Source organism: Pteropus medius, unplaced genomic scaffold, assembly GCF_902729225.1.
Source record: "Pteropus medius unplaced genomic scaffold, Ma_sr-lr_union100, whole genome shotgun sequence".
Lineage (NCBI taxonomy): Eukaryota > Metazoa > Chordata > Mammalia > Chiroptera > Pteropodidae > Pteropus > Pteropus medius.
The window spans coordinates 18895413-18918424 of record NW_024340849.1 but is presented as its reverse complement, the minus strand read 5'-3'; the positions used below and the strand labels follow the sequence as shown (position 1 = coordinate 18918424).

The 23012-nt window shown below is 36.0% G+C and overlaps 1 protein-coding gene across 8 annotated transcripts in view; it reads right to left on the bottom strand.

The window, feature by feature from the left end:
* DYM (dymeclin) overlaps positions 1 to 23012 on the bottom strand; it is a 261966-nt gene that overhangs the window by 135364 nt on the left and 103590 nt on the right. For all 8 annotated transcript variants that reach the window (XM_039841985.1, XM_039841986.1, XM_039841987.1 and 5 more), the window contains 4 exons: positions 22673 to 22851; positions 20432 to 20557; positions 16809 to 16922; positions 15743 to 15837 (listed from right to left, as the gene is read on the bottom strand). In XM_039841985.1, the coding sequence (XP_039697919.1) occupies positions 15743 to 15837; positions 16809 to 16922; positions 20432 to 20557; positions 22673 to 22851 (514 nt within the window). The remainder of the gene's footprint in view (positions 1 to 15742; positions 15838 to 16808; positions 16923 to 20431; positions 20558 to 22672; positions 22852 to 23012) is intronic.

Here is a 23012-nt window from a genome sequence, read left to right as displayed (position 1 = left end):
TTTCTGAAAACATATACATACATATATAAACAGAAAATTATCCAGAGTGTTATACACCAAGGCATTAATCTAAGGATAACTTGGATGATTGTCTTTAAGTTTGTCGTTACCTTCTGTAATGAATCTGTGTTGTTTTTGTTTTTTAACTAATTATTTTTGCATAACCATTTATTCTACATATATTTATGTGCCGGGCATTGTTATAGGTACTTGGGATACATTCATTAACAATACAAAGATCTCTGTCCCTTTGATACTTATATGATAAAAAAAAAGAGAAACATATACAGTGGAAATTCTTCCTTTCCTCTCACCTCATAACCATTTTTATCACTTTCTTATGTATCTTTCCAGAGTTTTTGTAGATAAATAAGAACAATTACAAATATATTTTATTTTTTCTCTCACACTAATATTATCCTGTGCCTTGCTTTTTACACATAAATATCTTAGACAGCCTTCGATCAGTACCTTTAATTTTTTTTATAGCTGCACAATGTCCATTGTATCAGTTTATCATATTTATTTAAGTCTCTACTGATGTATACTTGAGTTATTTCTAATAACTATTGGCTATTATAAAAAATAATACCAAAACAAATCTGTACATTGTCATTTTGTGCAAATGTGGGAACAACTGTTAGGTCATGCATTTGGAATTTGGGTAGATATTGCCACATTGTTCTTCATAGGAGTTATACCAATTTATACTCCCACCAATAAAGTTTGAGAGTGTCTGTTTCCACATAACCATATATAACCATACAGATTTTTCTAATCTGATAGGTGAAAAATGCATCTCGAGTGAGGTTTTAAATTGCAATTTTATTAGAGTAAAATTGAGCATTTAAAAAATATATTTAAGGGCTGTTTGATACCCTATTATGTAACTTTAAAATTCCCAAGTTTGTGAATACATCGTCTTTAGGCAAATCGGTTACTACCATCAGGGTGTCTACAGGCAGTTATGGGCCTGGCTTGAATTTAATTAGGTATTATTTTTTCCCTTTTGAGAAAATGTCAGGAAAGTGAATAGCCAGGATTAGACTTTAGTAATAATAAGTGTGTCTTATTAGTTCTCCTAAGTCTAGCACAGGGCCTGTTGTACCTTAGGTGTCCAATAAAATGTTTGCTTAAAAAGGAGCGGGGGCGGGGGGAGCACCAAAAAAATGTTTTCTTTGGAAGTTTATAGTGCAACAGCACCACCAAGGGGAGCTTTAACTAAAGGACCAACCCATCCCCCCGCCCCCAACAAATTCCTCCAGCTAGATCTCTAAGCCACAGCACACACAATAATAAAGTTTGAGACAGCGTGACTGCTGTATAAATGCCACTCCCAAACAATCTCTGAGCTCCACCCTCCAAATTTAATGCTGCCCTTCAACCACTCTTGCACAGAACTTCTGGGGCTGTCACTGTCAGAGTAAATATCCAACTAGTCCCACTGCCACAGGATAACAGACATTTTCTGAGCCCAAATCGACCACTCAGTGACCAGCAAGTGGAGCAACACCAGCATTCACAGGACAGGAACTCTGCCCACTGGTTATAAGTAAAAACATCATTATTGGAAAGTGGGCATTTCCTTCTGAACAAAAGAAACTGAATGCCAGCAGAAGTCAAGGGAGAGGACATTTACGTTACATATAAATTAAACAAAGGAAAGAAAAATGCAAAGATAGCATTTGAATGAATTCAGCAGAATTTTCTATTCTGAATAGAAATCTAGATGTTTGTCTTCAGCGCAGAATTTTAGAATGAAAGTAGCTGTTCATCTTCCCGCTATAAGGGGTAATAATTTATGACACTTAATAGTCTTTTGATGGTCTTGTGGCAGCTTGTAGCCAAAGATGGCCACAAATGAACCAAGCCTCACAGTGTTTTTGTCCTTTTGTGGTCCCTTCCTCTTAAATCTAGGCTGGTCCTGTGTACTGCTTTTGACCAATAAAATGTGATAAAAGCAATGTTCTGGGATAGCTGAGCTAGGTTAGGTCATAGGAAACCTACGGTTTCTGTCACTCTTGCATGTTCCCTCTTGGGTGCATCCCTCTTGGAAACTTGTCAGGAAACCAAAGCTCATGGACAGGTCACATGGAAATGAATGAGGTCCTCCAGTCATCAACTCAGCAGACCTCCCAGCTAACAGCTGGTATCACCTGTCAGCCATGAGACTGGGACATACTGGACGTCCGACCTAGCCACCGCCTGACTGCAAGCATGGAGAAGACCTCAGGTGAGTATCACTCAGCTAAGCAGTCCACCCACTGCACTGTGAGAGATAATTATAAACTGTTGCCTTAAGCCACTAAGTTTTGGGGTGGTTTGTTACACAGCAACAGACAACAGGAACAAACTTGATTTCTAGCCACACCCAGGCAAGATGAGCAATAAACTTATAAGACAATTTAGTACAATAACATTCCCATGACTTTTAAAGATAAAGATTGTGAGCTCTTACAGAGAATAAACATGATTTATATATTCCGTACATCCCCTTTCTTTCCCAACCCCTGATAACTATGTTCTCAATAAATATTAAATGAAAGCATGAATAATACAAACATAGCTAACTATTGATTATATTGATGGAAGGAAGTAAGGGTATAAGTAATTCAGAAACAGTAGATATTTAAAGTATATACAGTGAACTTTGTAATACAGACACATTCACGCTCACTACCTCTACCCCATCCTCTAAAAGGGCATTAGAGCAGTGGTTCTTAAACTTTTCTCAAGGCCCATTCAGACTCTTAAAGAAATTACCCCAAAGAAATTTTTAATATGTGGGTTATACCTATAAACATTAACTACAGTAGAAACAGAACTGAGAAAAATCTAAAACACTTAATTCATTTAAACATAACGATGAACACATTATATGTTAACATTTAATGAAAAACAACTTTTCAAAACAAAACAAAACAAAAAAAATGTTTGAAGAGCAGCATTATTTTTTATTTCTGCAAATCTTTTTACTGCCTGGCTTAACAGAAAAACAGATCCTCATTTCTGTTTCTTAAATCAATCTTGTTTTAGTTGAAGCATATGAAGAAAACGCAGCCTCATAAGATATGTACTTGGAAAAGGGAGTATTTTAATGCCCTTTACAGAAAACTGTAGATATTCTTTGACATTATAATAAAACTCAAGTGGTAGTTTCTTAAAAATTAGTTAAAATGTGGAATCAGAAATCATAACAAAAAACTTTTCCGAGTCTGTTGCGTTAAGACCCATTAGTCTATTTTGCAGTTTTAATGAATCTTATCATTCATGCCTAATTCTGTAACTTCATGCTTTGGTCATTTGAAAACTATTGCTTCACTGAGTCATACAGATCTTTCAAATGTTGACATATTTCATCACACACTATCCAAAAAAACGCCACACTTATTAATATCTTCATCAATCTTATCACAAACGTCTTTAATTATTGGGAAGCTGTCAAACTTATAGTGCCAATACAAGTTTTTTAAAATTCTAATTTTGCTTGCAATTTCCAATTTTATCACTGGCAACCAACACTAGCGGTTGTTTTCTCTGAAGTGACAGGCTCACTTTTTTTTTTCTTCCACAAAAATGTCTGCCAAGTCTAAATAACCTTATTGGTTGTCACTCACTCCTTCACAAAAAAAATGGTATCCCATCAAAAAAGTGGCTCATGCAGCTCACAACTCAACCATACATGTGCTTCTTCTCAAGACAAGCACTGTAGTTTAATATGCAGTATGTTTTATGTGAACTTCCCAGTCTATCACACAAAATATTAAAGACACTTATTCAAAGGTCAAGGTTTATTATAACTAATCATTTTTAGTTTCATCAAGAACATTCTTAAAGTGGCTTTTTTTTTTTTTTTTTACTGCCGTGTATGGTTGTAGAATTACAGCGAGAGCACTAGCACAGTTTGGCACCAGCAGTTTTACCCCAGCTTTGCTTTGACAACACTGGTGCAAATGGCAGCACAGTGAAAATGGCAAATGATGTCCTAGTATAAAAACAGCTTGAACGCCATGGAACATCTGTGGTCTGTAGACCACACTTAAGAGAACCTCCGCACTGGTGTGATCCAAGAGAGAAGACTGTGGAAACTCTACACCACAAACAAACATTCCACTTTTATAACTGAGAATTTTGAGTTTAAAGTAGTTGACAGCTGTTTCTCTTCTTCCCTATTAATCCTGTCAGGTCTGCCATAAAGAGAAGAACACTTCTAGATTAAGGTCAGAACTAGATTCCAATGTAAGCTCCACTATACTCCACTAGACTCTGAATAGCCTCTGTGAGCCTCAGTTTCCTCATTTGAAAAATAGAAATTATGTACCTCATACAAGCCTACAGCCACAATTAAATAAGACAGCCTCCATATAACAATGACTAGCATTGTGTGTGATGGAGTAAACCCTGAATTGAATCGTATTCAAATGACTAAGGACCCAAAGTATGGCTAATGCCCAAGTTTTAGATGATAGTGATAACACTGATTTTATTTTTCCACCACTTGTGAAAAGACCAAATCATAACAGATGCTCATAATAACTTATCTGTTTAAGACTCACAAATATAGAAGACAATCTGGTGATGGCTAGAGGGGAGGGGGTTTGGGAGGTTAGGAGAAAGGGTGAAGAGTTAAAGAAGTACGAATTAGTAGCTGAGAGATGGTCTCATGGATGGGGAGCACAGCATAGGAAAGGTAGACAGCAGTAAGGATATGGCTATGTGTAGAGCCAGATAGGTGATAGAGTAATCAGGGAGATCGTTTCATTAACTATACAAATGTCCAACCAATGTACTGTACGCTTGAAACTAATAATAAAAGAAAATGTTTAAACTGCGCCCCCGCCAAAAAACTTGTCTGTTTACATAATGCAATTTTGATAGATGAAATGATGTGAGAAACTGCTTCAAAATAATCCAGAGTAGGTAGGAAAAGGTGGAGATATAAACAAAATAAAGTTGGTTATGAATTGATATATTAGTTGAAGCTGCACAATAGAAACCTAAAGGTTCATTATAGTATTCTCTTTAATATGTTTTAAGTTTTACAAATTAAAAAGAAAAAAATGATCACTCGTTTGTAAAGCTTCTAAATGATACTTAAAAGTTTATCTACTAATCAAAAGAAAAATAAAGGTTTATCTACTTACTCTGGTTAGTAATGCACAAATTCACAGGTTCAACAAGTCACCTTCTTGCTGGTAGTTACCTGTTTTCCCACCACCGCAACACATATCACACATTTTATCCAACCCTTCCAATCCCACTCCAATGGAAAACTACTGATCTGATGGACATCTTTAGTCAAACTAAATTTTAAAGTAATTTGAGTATTCCAATCATCTGATGACTATCATATAAACTGAAAAGTTTCCTAAATAACAAATTAAAATTGGACTAAGGTCGGCGTGGTAGATAGTTTTTATGGTAGTTTTTATTTTAATAAATCTTTACCACCTTCTTGTGGGAGGCGAGTTAGATTGGGTAAGTTTTGTGAGTTCTTTTTTAAGTTGCTGAAAGGGAACTATTTTTGTACAAGTGAAATCTTACTTAAGGTTTCTAAAGAGAGTTTTAGGGAAGGGCTAAGAGTCAGATAGAAAAAGAGTTGCCTCCCTTATCACCAATTTAAAAGGAGTAAATGCTCATATTTTAAGATGTAACTCAAGTACCACCTCACTGGGGAAGACTTCAGTGACACTCAGGTAAGCTGTCTGCTTTCTGCCTTGTCTTCAGGGCTTACTCTTCAACACAACACATGTGGGGTTCGATGGTTATCATCCACTGACCCTGCTAGACTAAAAGCTCTCTGAAGGCAGGGCATGAGTATATTACATGAATCTCCAATGACTGCCAATATTTGACCATGGCAAATATATAGAAAATAACTGGTAAATGATTAAATGACTCCTAAACACCTACCCTTGTTTGTTTGTTTTTAAAATCACAATCATGTTATAAAATACTCTGTGAAGGAAAACATTATTAGAACCAGTTACTGGTGTTTCTCAGAAGATCTATTTAGAATCCCAGTGATTTATTAAAGATTGGGTGAATCTAAGTGGAAAATCTGTAATGATGTAAAGGTCTTTAGCTTGTGTACAAAGGTACCATTATTATGCCTATACCAAGTAGTAAATAATGACAGAGTTGTATATACTTCTAAATCCAGGATTGATGGGTTCATGAAAGTTTATTAAGTAAATAATATCAATGTTCTCATGCTTCAATAAGATCTTCATGTTTGACTAATGAAGGTAAAAAAAAAAAACAGACACATTTTAAATGGAGAAATAGCACCAACGGGAAGTCATATTAGGTTCCTATAGTTTTTCTTAACCCGTGGGCCTCAAACCCAAAAGGCCCCACAGATCTTTTTCAACCGGGGCATCTAAGAAGGTGCACAATTTGTCATCAATTAATCTTTCTCCTATGTTTTTAGAAAGGTACTGACTATGTGCCATCCTTGGGAGAACTGATCGTTTTCACATGTCTCATTCTCAATAGAACTTGACTCTCATGCATGCTTAGAAAGGTGAAAACAACTCACCCAAGACATGATGCAAAATGAACATGTTTTGTACATAAATTATCTGCGTGTTTTCATTTAAAACTTTATAAGAAGCACTTGACAATGGAAGGTAGTATAGTATAATGGATGAAAGACAGATAAAGGTTTAAATCCCAGCGCTGGTGACCAGCAAGGTGACCTTAGATAAAATTACTTCTCTGAGATATAGTTTCTTCATTATAAAATAAAAATAATAATACCCATATCAAATAATACGATAACACTGTGTAGGGCCCAGTATGTAGCGTACGGCACATACTAGCTGTACAAAAAAAATGGTAGTCTGTATAGCATGCTGTTTCTTCCTCACCTAGAGCCAGTAAATTTTAACTATTTATTTTAATCCAATTAGAGCATCAGAATTTCATCCTTCAAATACCTACCGAGCCATCATAATAAATAAGACCTGGTGTTGTCCATCCTCTAACAGGGAAGATTGCTACTCAAAAGACTGCATTCTAAGCGCCTTACAAACAATAACACATTTCTTTTTCACAGCAGACTTGATATTCTCATTTTGTAAATGAGGAAATTGAGGCATATAAAAATAAATGTTAAATGCTCAGAACACTCATTAATATTTGTGATAGGGAATACCTTTTTGGCAGCTACCTTTTCCCAACTACCTTTTTCTCTCTCCTCAGGAAGTGAGTATCCTCTCTTCTCTTGTTTGTCCCCATCCCTGGTATTTCTGATTCTGCATGTATTTATACCGGACATGTGAATCATTTAAAGTCTCTTTACTTTTGTTTACTCCCAGTTCTCCTGTGACCACAACCCTTGTTTCTTTGTTTTGGAAAAGGTGCTTTTCACAAAGACCGTGAAGCATGCACAATTCATCAGGAAGGAAAATCCTTTACTAAGTCACATCATTTCTCTTCTCTGGCTTTAGCATTTTACAATATACAGATATTACAGTTATGTTAAAAGGGCAGAGGCACAAGCACACCCTTGTTCTCTTTTGTTCTGGAAAGAACAGCACGCAAGGAGCTGAGAGACTCGATGTCCATGTCTGCTTCTGCAATAGTATTCACTTAGAATGGTCACATGAGAACACTAGGTTTCAAAATTTCCACATGTACAGGTCTTTCCAAACCTATAATTTTATTATTGGTGTTTAAAAGTATTCTGGTTTTGTTAAAGCCACTCAGAAAGAAGGCTTTAAGGGTTGTTAATGACACTGACACCTGAGCAGGAGATTCATTATGACACACGAACAAAGCAGAGACTGATGACGCCATTCAATCCTTTACTTCTACGATACATAAATCCAATGCATTAGCAAGGGAGATATAAAACCAAGAGCAGTATCAACTAGCTATCTTAATGACACAGTGATAGGTTTTTCTAAATGGCAATAGAAACGTGTAACTAGGTAAAGACAATTCCCCAGGGATCTCTTGTGTTCCATGAAGACAAAGGTATTCACAGCTTTGTGCTCTAAACTATCCTTTCATGAATGTTTGCAGAGTGAACAGATGGGGAAGGCAAAGATACAGTCTCCTTCTAGAGCAGAGGGCAGTTTGCTATCAAATATAGTAAAGATGTTCCAATGCAAAACAAAAGTTGGGCAGCTTTGCTTAACACCTATTATTTACAAATAATAGGCTTGGGGTTTTCCTAAACTCAGGGTTCCTCTCCTGTAATGCAACCCACTGCCTATGCAGATGCCAACTGGCCCTTATCATACTGCCCTGTGGGCATGAACAACGATACTGTGACTCCTACTACTGTTGAGAATAAGAAACTATCCTTTGTCTCTGACCCAGAAATCTTGACTTTCTATCAGGATCTACAAAACTGTGGCAGACTAAATTGTTAGTCTGAAGTAGAGCAAAATCTCAGATCCTTCACAGCAGTTCACAGGAATGAGAGCTTAAAAATTCATGGCTATCTCTGTATAGTTAGAAATTTTCTAATGGAAACATAAAATTTTCAACTAGAAGTTGTCTAAATGCTCTCAGCATAATTTTGTAAGAAAGGGCTGAACTAAAAGCAAGTCATGTCAGATTTTTCTGAAAATTTTAGCCACCTTCAAAGCACCACTGGCTGTAGGAAGTACAGGAAGCCAGATTTTTAAGGCAAAACATTTCTCCTTCCTTTCTTGGCTACTGCTATGCCAAGATCAAACAAGGATCAGTAAAGACCAAAGGGAAACTGGAACTTTTTTACTGCCCAGCCATTCAGCAAGAACAAGTTAATTCTATCTTTTAAAAAATAAATCATATAAGTTTAATAGAAGTACTTACACTATAAAACCATTGTTTAAATCTCCTACCAATCTAAAATAAAATATGCTATTATTAAAAACTCTTGACCAATGAGGTCGTCATTTAGGGAAATGTTTGGGAAAAATAGGCAAACTGATAATGCTTTTGGCAGAATCTAGAAATAGTGATAGAGCGAGAAATTTTATGTAAGGATATTATCCAGATTGATTTTTAGATTAAAATTATTTCAAAAATGTTGTAATACTGTAATAGAGTGTACAGACCTGCAAAAGACTTTACAAGCCATTAGTAACTCTTACAACAGTCGCATGAAACAGGTATCACACATATATCACTTTAGAAATGAAAAACAGAAATTAAATAACATACCAAGATTCTGGAAACAGACTATTTGTTATAACTTATAATATCAGATAATTCTTTCCCTAAAGAAACAATTTCCTGACTATAATGATCTTACATAAGGTTCAAATTAAAGTTTTAAGAAATAAAAGCAACATGACTATAACTAACACTTAATTTCTAGATACAATGAATTACATCAGTCTCGAATTCAAATGTAAAAAAATCTCAAATTAAAGAGGACTTCACAGTGGTAGGCATGTTACAAAAGCTCAATAAGTATTCACTGACTTAAAACAACAACAACAACAACAACAACAACAACAACAACAACAACAAAACACCTAACATCAAGCATTAGATGTAAGGCAATAGAGTTTCAAGCTAAAAGTTTTTGTCCTCTTTTCCATGTTAATTTTCCAGGACAACATCCATACACTATGTATGACATCTAGTGGGTAGAGGCCAAGGATATTGCTAAATAGACTATAATACATAGGACAACAAAGAATTATCTAGCCCAGAATGTCAGTAGTGCCCAAGCTGAGGAATCTTCTTTAGAGTGACGTGATCAGGGCCCTGCCCTGTGCTTTTAATCTTCGATTACTACTTGACATATACCTGCTGCTCTGTCCTTACTGAGTCTGTACTGTCCCTGCACTTACACAGCCATGCTCCTCTGTCTGGGTAAGTGTGATCTACAACTAGGAAAAAATTGAGACAGTTCTTGGTATCACCTATTCTTTCTGTAGGGCTTTTTCCACCAGCTTCCCTCCTCTCATTGTTTTATCTTGAATCTGCAGTGGTTAAGCCCTCTCTCACCATCCCTCCCACACCTCCTTGGCCTTTTTACTTTAGACCCAGCTGCTGCTAACATAATCGCTTCACATTTCCATATTCAGATTAGAAAGAGAAAGAACCCAGTTGGCCCTATTCATCTCTTTTTTAGCAGCCCCCAGATCTCTGTCAATTCTGACCCAGGGCAAGTTCCTGGGGGCAGGTGTGGGGTTGGGGTAGGGAGTATGAAAAGAAAAAGGCACATGCTAGAAAATATGGCTATGGTGACTTGGTTTCTCTCAGAGGTGGGTGTGGGAGAGAGAATTTCAGTCTTGACCTTGTGACACACTGGCCTGGCCTAAAGTTTAATCAAGTCTTGTTGCTTAAGCAAGGAGTAATTACTGGAGATAAAAGACTTATCTTATATCTCTTTGCATTACTCTGCAGAGAGTAGCTCTCAGTAGGCACACAATGGACTTGTAATAAATACTCAGTGACTTATTCTTGGAAAATGGACTGGCATCTGGGATTTTACACTTAGTTCTGGCACCTGTTCTGAGACTGCACATAAGTTGATTCATCTCTGGCCATGTTTTGCAAATAACCTGTTGCTTGCCCATGCTAATGAAGTTTATAACAAGGCAAGACGTTATTGAAAGCTTTCTGGTTTTGCAGACCTCTTGAGAATAACATCTTTTAGAATAAGATCTTTTAGAATGGCCCATGGAATCAAAGAAAGATAGGCGATTTGTTTTTAATAATACTTTTCTAGTATTGGCCTGCTACATCAGACTTCCTCACTTCTGTCCCCACTAAATTCAGTTTTCATGGATTGAGTTTTTTTCTGAACCAAATAATATATTGAACTGAAAATGAGAATATTAAGAAGCAAGGTGGTCTGTTTGTAGTTGGGATAAATTTAATGTTACACAACATAAAATATTCAAATATATAATATGGTAATATACTTGGTTATTTCTCTTGGTTATATTTCAGGAATACTTTCTTATATTAAAAATAAGGCTCATTTAATGATAAATTCATACCTGTCACCTTCAGTGTCTCATCACTAGTCCCTTTTTCATTACATTTAAAACTGGTAGCAGTCTTGAGGTTTATACACTTTAGGGTGTTGGTGTTACACCGCTGGTAAGTGGCTGTCCCAGGCTTGTCCAGATCAAAAGCCCAGGCTCATTCCACTGCACTGTCGCAGCAAGTCTGGCAGGATGTTATTTCCGAGAGTAAGTCACCTGCCCTGGGACCATGGGTCCTAACTCCTGCGGGTTTTCTGAAACAGATGGTTCTCTGCAATCTATCGTAGCCCCTCACCCCTCACTCCGACTTCCTTCCAATACAGCGAAGTACCTAAAGTTATAGCAGCAAAGTCTGAAAGATGTTGTTGTTGTTGTTGTTTTCCCTTTAAACTGGCTAGTCGACAAAGGTTTTGAGGTGTTCAGGAATTGTAATACATAGTGTATGGATGTTGTCCTGGAAAATTAACATGGAAAAGAGGACTAATGACACAGTTTTGGTGAGTATCACCAACACGTGAACCAAGGCAGCAACAGTGAAGACAGAAAAAAGGGTATGAATGCAAATTACAATGGTAAAGTTAGACAGAATTGGTAAAGTTAGCATTTGAAGGAAAGGAAGAAATGGTAGAGAATTACTGTAGGTTTCTGGCTTGGCAATTTAGGTGGCTGTGGTGAGGGCCATTACCAAGGAGAGGGGATTTAAAAGGAAGAGTGGGTTTAAAAATGAGTACGGTCTTAAACAGAATAAAAGTTTGAGCTAAGTGTGGGATACCCAGGTAGTGAGGTTAGTAGAGTTAGGGTTCAGCTAGTCACTACTTATACAGCACATACTATGTGTCAGGCCCTTTACAAGTATTAACTCATTCAATCATCACCTTATCCACTGAGATAAGACAGCAACTACTGTCACTCTACCTTACAGATAGGCAAACTGATATACGGAGAAGTTAAGTGACTTCTCTAAGAATCCATAGCTAGTAAGTTTTGGAGCTGGTATCTCAAACTCAGAATCTGTGGTCTTAACCACTACACTGTATTACCTGCCTCTGGGAGAAAAAGAGAGAGAGAGAGAGAGATCAGAATTATAAATGTACATTTGGATGGTTTCCTGTATGCATGTGCACAGTAGGCGAAGTCACAAGCATATATGTGAACTCCCAGAGAAAATGAGCAGAGAGAAGAAAACGATCTAGGATGAAATGCTGGAGAAAGTATCTGTTAAACCAAAGGTGAAGGAGGAGCCAGAGGAAGGAGTCAGCTGGAAGATGACATGAGAGGCAACACGGGATGTCTTAAAGGTAGGAAGTAATGCTATCTTTGCAACCTACAACAATCCTTTGCATATAATCTACTTTTTATAAATGTTTTTAATTGAATTAATAACCCTGTAGTCCCAAATAATGATTTCAAATATCCATGCTTATAGCATATTTAGTCTTTACAATTGAACAAAACCCAAATCACGTTTGTGATTTTTCTACAATACTAGAATACCAAAAATTCGTGGAAGACACATTGTCAAAGACTATAAAACAATACCTTAGACACCATATGAAATCATTCTTTACATTTACGTCCAGCTAAGGTTTTTATTTTATTTTTTTGAGATTTTTAAAATTAGTTTCAAGTAGACAGTACATTGGTTAGCTAAAAGGTTTTTGAAAGCTTTATTTACATCTTACTTTCACAGCAATGAAACATGGTATTCTGTTTTGCATTTTGCTAAAGATCACATGAAATATTGGCTTTTTTAAGTTTTGCAACTGACAGATACAAAATTGTATAGTCTCTTCCTAAAAGAGGATTTAGAAAATGTGTATACAAAAACTGATTGCTTCTCATGTGAAGGAGTTACTAGAGCATCTGGTGAATCTTGACTCATACTGCTATAATAAATCTGTGCATCTAAACAGTGTTTGTTATGCATTCCTTATCATACTTTACAATTCTATCCCCACAAAACACAAACATTTAGTAGAAAATGAGTTTCCTCAAGAAGCAAAAAAGCTGGGCCTCATTTCCAATTCATGACAAGTGTTTTCTAAGGGGATAAATCTTAATTTCCAGGCCCAAATTCAAAGTGCTTTCCAAAGTTTAATGTATGTACAAATCACTTGGGGATCTTGTTAAAATGAAGATTCTGATTCAGCAGGTCTGAAGCTGGGCCGACATTCTATATTTCTAAAAAGCTCCCTCCTCGATGATATAGATGCTCTGGTCCATACTGGCTACTTAACTGTGGCCCTTGGACCAGAAGCACTGGCAGCACGTGGGAACTTGTTAGAACTGCATGTCCCTCGGTGTGACAAACAAAATATGCTGATACCATTACTGAAATTGATAACTCTAGAAATTTACATTGTTTCTTTTAAAATCCATTTACAACTCATTCATTCACATTTTCTTTTTTGTTAAAAATCTGACTTTTCATCTCTATTTGCTTTCATTACCCTACACTGTGGATCTGACAGTCAAGCCCCTCCACATGAAGGCCTCACCTGGTTCTTGAAGGTTTCTCTCCTATAATCCCTGTACATACAGGTCCACAACTGAATGAGACTGGTTATTTTTTAAATGTAAACCGTGCTCTCTTATCACACCTCTTCGTTTTGGTTTGCTGTGGCTGATGCTTTCTCGCATCCGTCTCTAGTGCCATCTCCTTCGACTTACCTTGCCTAATTTCTCAGTGCGATGTGATCTCACTATTCTCTGAACCAACCACTCGCCCTCACCTTCGGAAATTTTCTTTCATTCTAACATTTACCACATTCTGCTGTGTGTAACATTGTTGGTCCTTGTCTTATCTTGGCTACTAAAGTTCAAGCTACTTGAAGGCAGGAATTTTTATAAACAATTTTGGTATTCCTTGCTTAACACAGTTTTTCACTACTGTAATGGTAAACAAAACTCCATTAAAATTAAGTAAAGCGGTACTCCTTATTGATGATAAACCTGATCAAAAGTCCCAAATTGCAAATCTAAATTACGTTTCTCAGTTTTCCAAATATGATTGATTTTCTACCTTACTCATCATATACAGAAAATCTGGCACCGTGCTTTTTTCCCTAATTCTTACACCTAGAAAATTTTTATTTAATCTTGCTTAATACATTTTATCAGAACTTAAATTATGTACCAGTTCAATTGGCATTTTAATGCTGAATGAGTCAAAGGTTCACAAATCAGTTGAGGAAAATTAATCTTGTAATGAAATCTTCATAAAATCATTATAAAACTCCACATACACGCAAAGAAAAACAGACCACAAAGAAGCACAGATACACTAAATCGGTCATGCTAAAATAAAGCATGGTGACAAAGGTTAATTTTTAAGAAACTAAAGTCTCTTAGAACATCTGGAAGAATTTCAAGTATGAAGAGGCACTATGTTTAAATTATGAAGTTAGCGTTAGTCCATGTCAGTAAACTAGACAATCTCTCAAGTATGAACCCTCAAAATAATCCAATATAATGTACTGGATTATTTTAGTTTAATTTAGCAGAAAATATCCTCTACTAAATTCTGAGGATAAATAAACGAAGACCATAAATTAATTCTGAGTGACTGATAAAAATGAGCCAAGGTTAATAAATGTCTCTAATCAATGAGCAGAAAGTGATTAGAGTTTAAAGTAATATGAAGTTGTGATCACCACCAATGATTGGAACACAAAAACTAATAGTCAAAACTGCATTGCCCAAAAAGCAAGAATTAAAGGAAACGATCTGACTTCACTGACTTACATAGAAAACTTCTACTTGAGAGCCACTAATACAATCTTGAGCATCCTACCTAATGATCAACAAGTACCCACATATGTTTAAAATCCATGCAAAAGACATTCATTTATCGTTTGTTAATTAGCTTTCCTACTCTTAAAGACTGTATATTTGGCAAAGGGTGCCTTCAGACAGAGGGGTTTATGCTGATATTGTGGCAGACAGAAAAATAGCTCCTCCCAAAATATCCACATCCTAATCCCCTGAACCTGTCAGTATGTTACTTTTACATGGCAAAGGGACTCTGCGGTTATGATTCATTTAAAAACCCTGAGACGGGTAGATTATCCTGGATTATTTGGGTAGGGTCAAGGCAATCACAAGGACCCTCAAAGTGGGAGAGGGAACCAGAAGAGGAAGTCAGCGTGACGAGAAGTGAGGAGGACTCAACAACCTACTGTTGCTGGCTTTGAAAATGGAGGAAGGGGCCATGAGCCAAGGAATGTGGAGCTCCTAGCAATTGGAAAAGGCAAGGAAACAGATTCTTCTCTAGAGCCTCCAGAAAGAAATGTAGCCCTGCTGACATCTTGATTTTAGCCTAGTGAGACCAGTGTTAAACTTCTAATCTACGGAACTATATAATAAATTTGTGTTAAATCATTAATTTGTGGCAACAACTGGAAACTAATATGGTAAACCACTATAAAAATAATCCTCTAAAACAAACGGATAACTCCTCAAAAGGATAGTGTGATACTCTATAATATGCTCAGTAAATATGTTAAGATTTAGTTTGCATTACTAATAAACCTGTTCCTCTGTAAAAAGCTAACATGCAAAGCTTAAACCAAGACTAATGAAAAGATTGAAATTAAATACAATTAACTTTGATTGAAAAGTTAGGTTAGAAAACAAAAGAGAACAAGGTATTTTCAACCAAAAAAGGTAATAAAAAATTAAGTAGGAAAATTTGCTATTCTTTGCAGATAACATTTAAAAAGGGACCGCCATAGTGTCCTTGTCAATAGGTCAGCCAGAAGGCAAAAATCAGGATTTCTTCTGAAGCTCATATTTACCTGATGATCCTCTGGGCAGCATACTGATGGAGAGAACGAAACTGTGCCGACATATTTGCCAAAGCTGCCAAACAATTTGTGTGAAGGTACTTGTCCTGTCAGAAAACAGCAAGTTGAAAACATTCATCAAGTCTTCTCTATATTTTAAGCAAGGTTAATTAGAAGCAAATGTAAACTCGATTGTCATTGATTTTTGAAAGTTCAGTTCCATGATCCCTTCTCTCTAATTCCAAAATCAATAAAGCACTGAAAGTTCAAAGTTTTTTCACCACTCATTTGGAAGCAACATCTGGCACAAAGGAGTATGATGCTATTTATGGTCTTCATTATCCCTACCCTGGTGAACACTGAAATACTTCACTGCAGAAATATTAATGTTTAATTACAGTGTGCTGCTCCAGATCCTAATGGTTACATATAGTGTAAGCATATGCACTACAATTATCTTTCTAAAATCAAAACATTCTTCATTCTAAAATACATCTGGCTCCTAGAGTTTCAGATAAAAGATTGTAGACATGTATCTATGTAAGCCCCACAGAAAGAAATAATCGAAAACAGTTCAGTTAACTCGACCATTTTTCTGAGCTATGAATTCTGTATATTGCTTCTCTATTGACCGAAACTGAAATTTGCTCCCAGGTACTACAAATACAATCCATTAGAAATTGTCCTTTTACTCTTTAAAGTATTCTCTTTCTTCTTTTTTTTCTTTCCCAACTAAATTCATATTTTCTTATGCTTGTATCTTCTTAGTTTGTTGCTGCTTTTAAAAGGTAAATCAGTTTTATCGGTCCAGCAAAGACATAAAACATCATATCTAAATGTGCTCCACTGCTTGTTTTCTATTTTGTGTAAAGTATTTCTAATCATACAATCACATATTAAGAAACAGACACTACATATGGTACCTTAGGCTCATGTAATACAGTGACTATATGCTGCTCTGTATTTTTCTACCGTATTTCATGAGGATATTAGCACTCTAAATAATGAGATTGCTTTCAACTATAATCTTAATTGTACTGTATGCATAAAGATAGAAAAATAGCTATGGAAGACTTACTCTTGTCCTTGTCATGTTGTATTGAATGGTTCTTATTACGACCAGTATCAGGAGACTTCCCAGTGAAATTTCAGTTAAAACCCGTTCGGAATACCAAGTAATATTTTTTAATATCTGTAATGTGGAAGAAAAGTTTAAGTAAACATGACTAAGGAAAAAAGGATTGTCCACGTCTATAATTTCTGATAAGGCATGGCTTTGCTCTGAAGGTGAGTTAAATAGTATATAAAAGTGAATTGTGAATCTTTCGGGATAGCCAAACTGTGCTGATATGTTTACTTCTTCTTAAATACCAAAGAAAAAAACAGGTCTGGAAAACAGGAGGATATCATTAGCAGATAAAAAGGTATGATACACAGGACAGACTTAAAGAAAAACCAATCAGAGTTCAGTAGTTTGAAAGCAAAATAAGAAAACCAAGGAGCTGCCCCAACAACCACAGAAAATCTCCATGCTTGTGTACAGGAAAAGTTTAGAACACAAGCCAAGATCTTCAGGAAGAGACGCACCTGTGTTCTGCCTGGCTATTGAGCAGGAGTTCTGGTGCTCACACCTCCAGGCCTCAAAACACAAGAACTGCTTTCTAACTTAAGTTGGCACGGTTCTACAGATTTGTAGCAGGGCTATCAAAAGGAGAGAAAAACAAAGACTGGGCAACATAGCAGCCAAGTTTGGGCTGTCACAAGGAAGGAGGTAAAATGCAGAAAAACTGACAGACTCAGCTGAGCATTAGAACTTCCTTAATGTTCCCTTCCATTTAGGTCACTCCTATTTCCTTTCTCCTTTACCCAGGGATTCAGCGTGCCACATTCTTTTCCATCTACACATGAAAAAGAAAAAGGCTTATGGGCTGATTCCTGCCTTCTCCACTAAGGAGATATGCTACCCTGCAGAGCACAGCGGCCGCCATCGCCCGCAGGTGCTGAGGAATGTCCCATCACCTTTCAAACAAAGGAATCCAGACATTAATATATTGCTATGAGTGGACGACAAAAAGCCATTAAAAAGTAGTGAAATATAATAATCTAAAAGAGACATATGTGACATCTAATCAAGCCTCTGTTCTAATCATTTGCGTGTATGAAACACAGAGGATGGAAGTACATGTTAAATAACACAGTGATATAATTAGCCAAAGTCAAATACAGGAAATTCTACTGAAAAAAATAACCCAGTTTCTACAACAAATAAGTGGTTGTAAAAAGGAGAGAGGGAGAGACTGTTATAGATTAAAAGGGGCCTTAAGAAGTAACTGTAGTAAGTGGATTTCGAAAACTGATTCAAAACAACCAAATCAGAAAAGATATTTTAAAGATAACTGGAGAAAATAAATTGAGTAATTAGGTAGTAAAAACTATTGCTGATTTTGTTGGATATGATAATGGTATTATGGTTGTATATTTTTTAAAGTTTATGTTTGTTAAAGTGACATGTTGAAATATTTATAAATGGTATTCCCTGTACATAAATACACAATGAAATAGCACATAAAGATAAAAAACAACAAACTAATGATGTAATAATATGGGTAAATTTCAGCAGCACTATATTGACTGAAAGAAGCCAACATTAAAGAGAACACACTGTAATTCAAGGAGATGCAAAAACTAATCTACTGGGAAGAAAATCAGACTAGTACTTAACTCTGGTCGATATGGGGTACCGACCAGGAGAGGGCATAAGGGAGTCTTCTATTAGGCTAGAAATGTTCAATAATTTGATCTGGGTGGTAATAACACAGGTATATACAAATGTAAAAACTCATAAGTTGTAACTTCAAAATTTGTACACTTTCTATTTACACTATTTAATGTTTTTAAAAATCATATTGGTTTTTTTACTCCATCAAAAGAGAGATAAATGATATTTTAAAAACTGAGTAAACCAGTGCAAATATTTTCTCTCTCATGGTACTATAGCAAATATTAATATCAAGAGATTTGTATGCTTTATCCTCTTTCTACAGTGTCAAGATTCTTAAATCTTAGTTGAAATGATGGACATATTATATAAGAAGCAAAAAAAAGTTTTTTTAATGGAGCATCAGAGAAAAGAAAGATGAAACAAAAGCCATACTGAAGACAAGAAGAAAAGAAAATGTTTGTACCCAATGAAGAGTGAAACCGCTAGCCCCATCTTCCATTAGACACCACAGCAAGGATACTGGAAGACTCCCCTGAGAAACTGATCAGCCCAAAAGACAAGGCCTACAGAGAGCAGGATGCCCAGAGAAACAGACTATGTAGAGCAAGATACAGCAAGTAAATTCTGCCCACGCATAGGACTGCCAATCAACTTTTTAGTGCCTTACTCCTAAATATGAACAGATAAGCAAGGATCACTAGACATTTGAGAGAGCTTCCAATGTGGACCAAGACCGGAGTCAAAGAAGAAAATGGAACTGAGAAAATAAGCAGTCTATTTTAATAGATTTAGAAGAAATTCTCAGTTCTGCTCAACTACTGGGAGTTGCATTAGTGATTGGTACATGAGTAAAAAACAGGGCAACGATGTGCTACAGAAAGATTAAAACATGTACAAGAAAGGAAATGCAACTATCATACACTCCATCTGAGCTAAGAATAATAGTTAACACAGTCATAAAAATGTAAAACCTGAGTTAACCAAAAACAGTAATAAGATGGAAGGAGGAAAGAGTCTATGTGTGGAAAGGGGGCTGGGAACTCAGAGAGAACACACAAGATGTGCAGGAAGGAGAGCTAATGACTCATCTTCCATCTTACGAATAGTTAATACCTAAATATGAAAAATCAAAAAACAATATTATAAGCATTCAAAATATGATCAGAGCTGGAATTAGGAACAGGATAGACAGGGAGTCTGCTATTTTTCATTAAAACCTAGCACTCTGTACAAACTGCCAGTTATAAAAAACAGTCATAAGAAAGGGATGTAAAATACAGCACAGGGAATATAGTCAATAATACTGTAATAGTTATGAATGGTGTCAGATGGGTCAACTTACCCTGGTGACAGTTCATAAAGTGTATAAATGTCTAATCAATATGTTGTATACCTAAAACTAATATAATATTCTAAGTTAACTATAATTTTAAAATAAAATTTAAAAAAAATCTAGTACTTACTGATAAGTTTTATACTGTGTATATAGTACATATATTACTTTAACACAAAGAAAATACCAAACAGGAAGATAAAATCAGTTTGATAATGGAACTTATCAACAGGACTAAAATTTAAAGTGTTACACTTTTTAAACATAAAACAATTGATTTCTCAGTCTTCTCCCCTTTGTTCCCTATTATTTCACTCATTCTGTATACGAGGGGCAAACCTGTTGGACAATTTCTGCCTCAACTAAAAAATGGAAATGAAATGGAGAGGAAAAATGACCCCAGGGGCAACAAAAACATTTGCTTTAATTACTAAAGAAACCATTTTGAGTTTTTAAAGTGGTTAATAGTCATTCAGAAAAAAAGCACCACTTCATAAATCTGAAGGAAACACACCATTTCTAAGTCAGGTTCTTGCAAACAGCTACCAGAAGGAAAAGGAAGAAATGCTAAGGCCACAGTAAATCTTAATGGGGGACATGTCTTTTCTGTCACTCTATAACTCTGATCAAAGGAATAGGAACTTACCACTTCGTGAATGGATCTATTGAAGCCATCATCTTCTGTAAGGATCAACAATATTATAAGGGCCATGTACACATGGTGTGAGTTTCTTTCTTCAACATGATACAGAATCTCTAGAATTGGTAAAACCTAGGGAATATAAATTGTAATTTACTACTTCTATTACTTTATTGTAAGACCAATGTCTTCAACTTTTATCCTTTTATCTACCCTTTGCTTTTTTTTCTTACTCTTTGCTTGAACTTCAGTTACATTTTTCTTAAGAGCACACACACACACACACACACACACACACACACACACACACACACACACACCACCGCCCCGCCCCACCCCCAGCCTGAAAGTGCTTTCCATCACCCTATGTGAAGGGTTGCTGCCACATAAAGGTTGGGTTTGCAGAGACCATTCAGGATCACAGTCAACACTAGAACTGCATAGAGGCAGGTCTGCCTCCAGCCTAGCAAGAACTTAACACACAATAAAGTATTCTTAGAAACACTGTAACTGACATTACCTCCTTAAAAGCAAAGATTATAGAATAAAAGAATTGCTAACGACAACAACAAAATCAAATCAGCACAGTGCATTTCCTACACGATATATTTTCTAATCATAGCCTCAATATTTATTATAAAAGGCAAAAGGTCAGATAGAGACATCAGTTAAGACACTCCCAAAGTAATCTATGCAAGAAAATTAAAAACAAAACAAACAAAAACCCAAAACAAATAAACAGTCCCCACTCCACCCTCCCACCTAAAAACAAAACCTTTTAACTTTTCACTGGTGTAGATCATCACATACAGCAAATGCATCCTGCATCATCTTATATACCAACATCTTACCTTGGAACTTTCTAGAACAGATGATGTCACAGGCTTTCTGCTCATTGCTATCATTTCCTTCAGGATACATAATGCTCAGAACTGTCTCTGTGCTTATATTCATCCATCAGTAAATAAGCCTTCTCTTCACAAGCTTTTACTTATATAAGCTGCACACTGTTACACCCAATTTTTCTACTTAAGCCTATGTTTCCCAAATATAGCTGATATAGAGATGGTCTTTCATCACGTTTTTTGTCCTGTCATTTTGTCACAGAATATGATCTTCAAATGAATTCTAATATCCCTTATTACTTAATATTTTATCTTTAACCTAAAAAAATGGCTACCAAATACCTTGTGAATCTTGCTATCAACCTGTACAAAATAGTGCCAAGGGGACATTCCTTTTGCTGCCAGCAAGCTGCTGGCTATTTCAGGAATGTTAACAATTTTATTAATGCATTAATAACACATAGTTATCAATATATTACGCATATCAAATATAGTATTAATAGAAGCATTAATGTTTACACATTAGTTATAATGGAAACCAGACTGCCATAGGAGTTTTTATCTATGAGCAAAAATTTGGAACCAATTTCACTCGCATTGTGAAGAATAGTGTACATTTAAGTGATGTCTGGCAATGGTACCTTAAAATAACTACAACACTCCAGGAATTGAGTGCAGGCAGCCCCAAAGTCTAAGCTTGTCACAGGGATGACAGGTCTCAAAAACTGGGTTGAAAAATCACCCTTTAAAGCCATTCTCATCAGGAATATGCTGCTATTGTGCCTAGCTACATGAACCTAGTGGGCAGGCGGGCAGCAGCTGGAAGGAACTAAGATGGTATAAAAATCTTCTTGGGAATGGCTAAGGGTGATTTTTCAGGGAACTTCTTAGGGAACTTAATTAGGCTGAATCATGGGCAGTGGGTGGCTGTTAAAGACCTAAAACACAGGAAAGCTTGTCATGCTGTCATGTTCCCCAGCTCTGGGACGCTGTCTCTATGTGCTCTGTATCCTACATTGTAAAACTCAAACCTTTGCCTGTGTTTGGTGACATTCCCCACATCAATCTCTCAACTATAACTTTTTTTTTTTTTTTTGGTGATATTGGTTAACGAAATCCAGTAAGTTTCAGGTGTACAATTCAACAGTAAGGCACATATACATTGCATTGTGTGTTCCCCTCCCATAGTTAGATTTCTTTCTGTCACCACATATTTGACCCCTTTTATCCCATCTACCTCCCGCCTCCCGGCTATGTCCTCCCCTTTGATAACCACTAGTCTATAGTCCATGTCCATGAGTTTCTCAACAATAACCTTTAAGTATACCTTCTGGAGAAAAAAAATTATTCTTCGAAATATTATAAAATACAAAAAACATGAAATATTTAGAATGATACTTACAAGATTTTCCATATCTGTGCGAGCCAACATGTATGTTCTAATATTACTATTCTGATGGAGCAATGTATACAAGAGGAGAGTGGCTTGATCAGATGTCTGCTGTTCACAGAGAGCCGTGTACAAACTGTTAAAATTAATCTGGAAAGCATGTGGAATTGATGAGGGGAAAGGGCTGTTATCTAGAATACAGAAAACACAAAAAATTAAAAATATTATATCAGTATTTTCTGGACTGTGTCTTGTATAAATAATAAAAGCACTCACTGCTAATATGTACAATTCAATTTCCATTAATTTTGTATCATTTGCTACATTTTGAATTCAAAATTTCAATTTATAT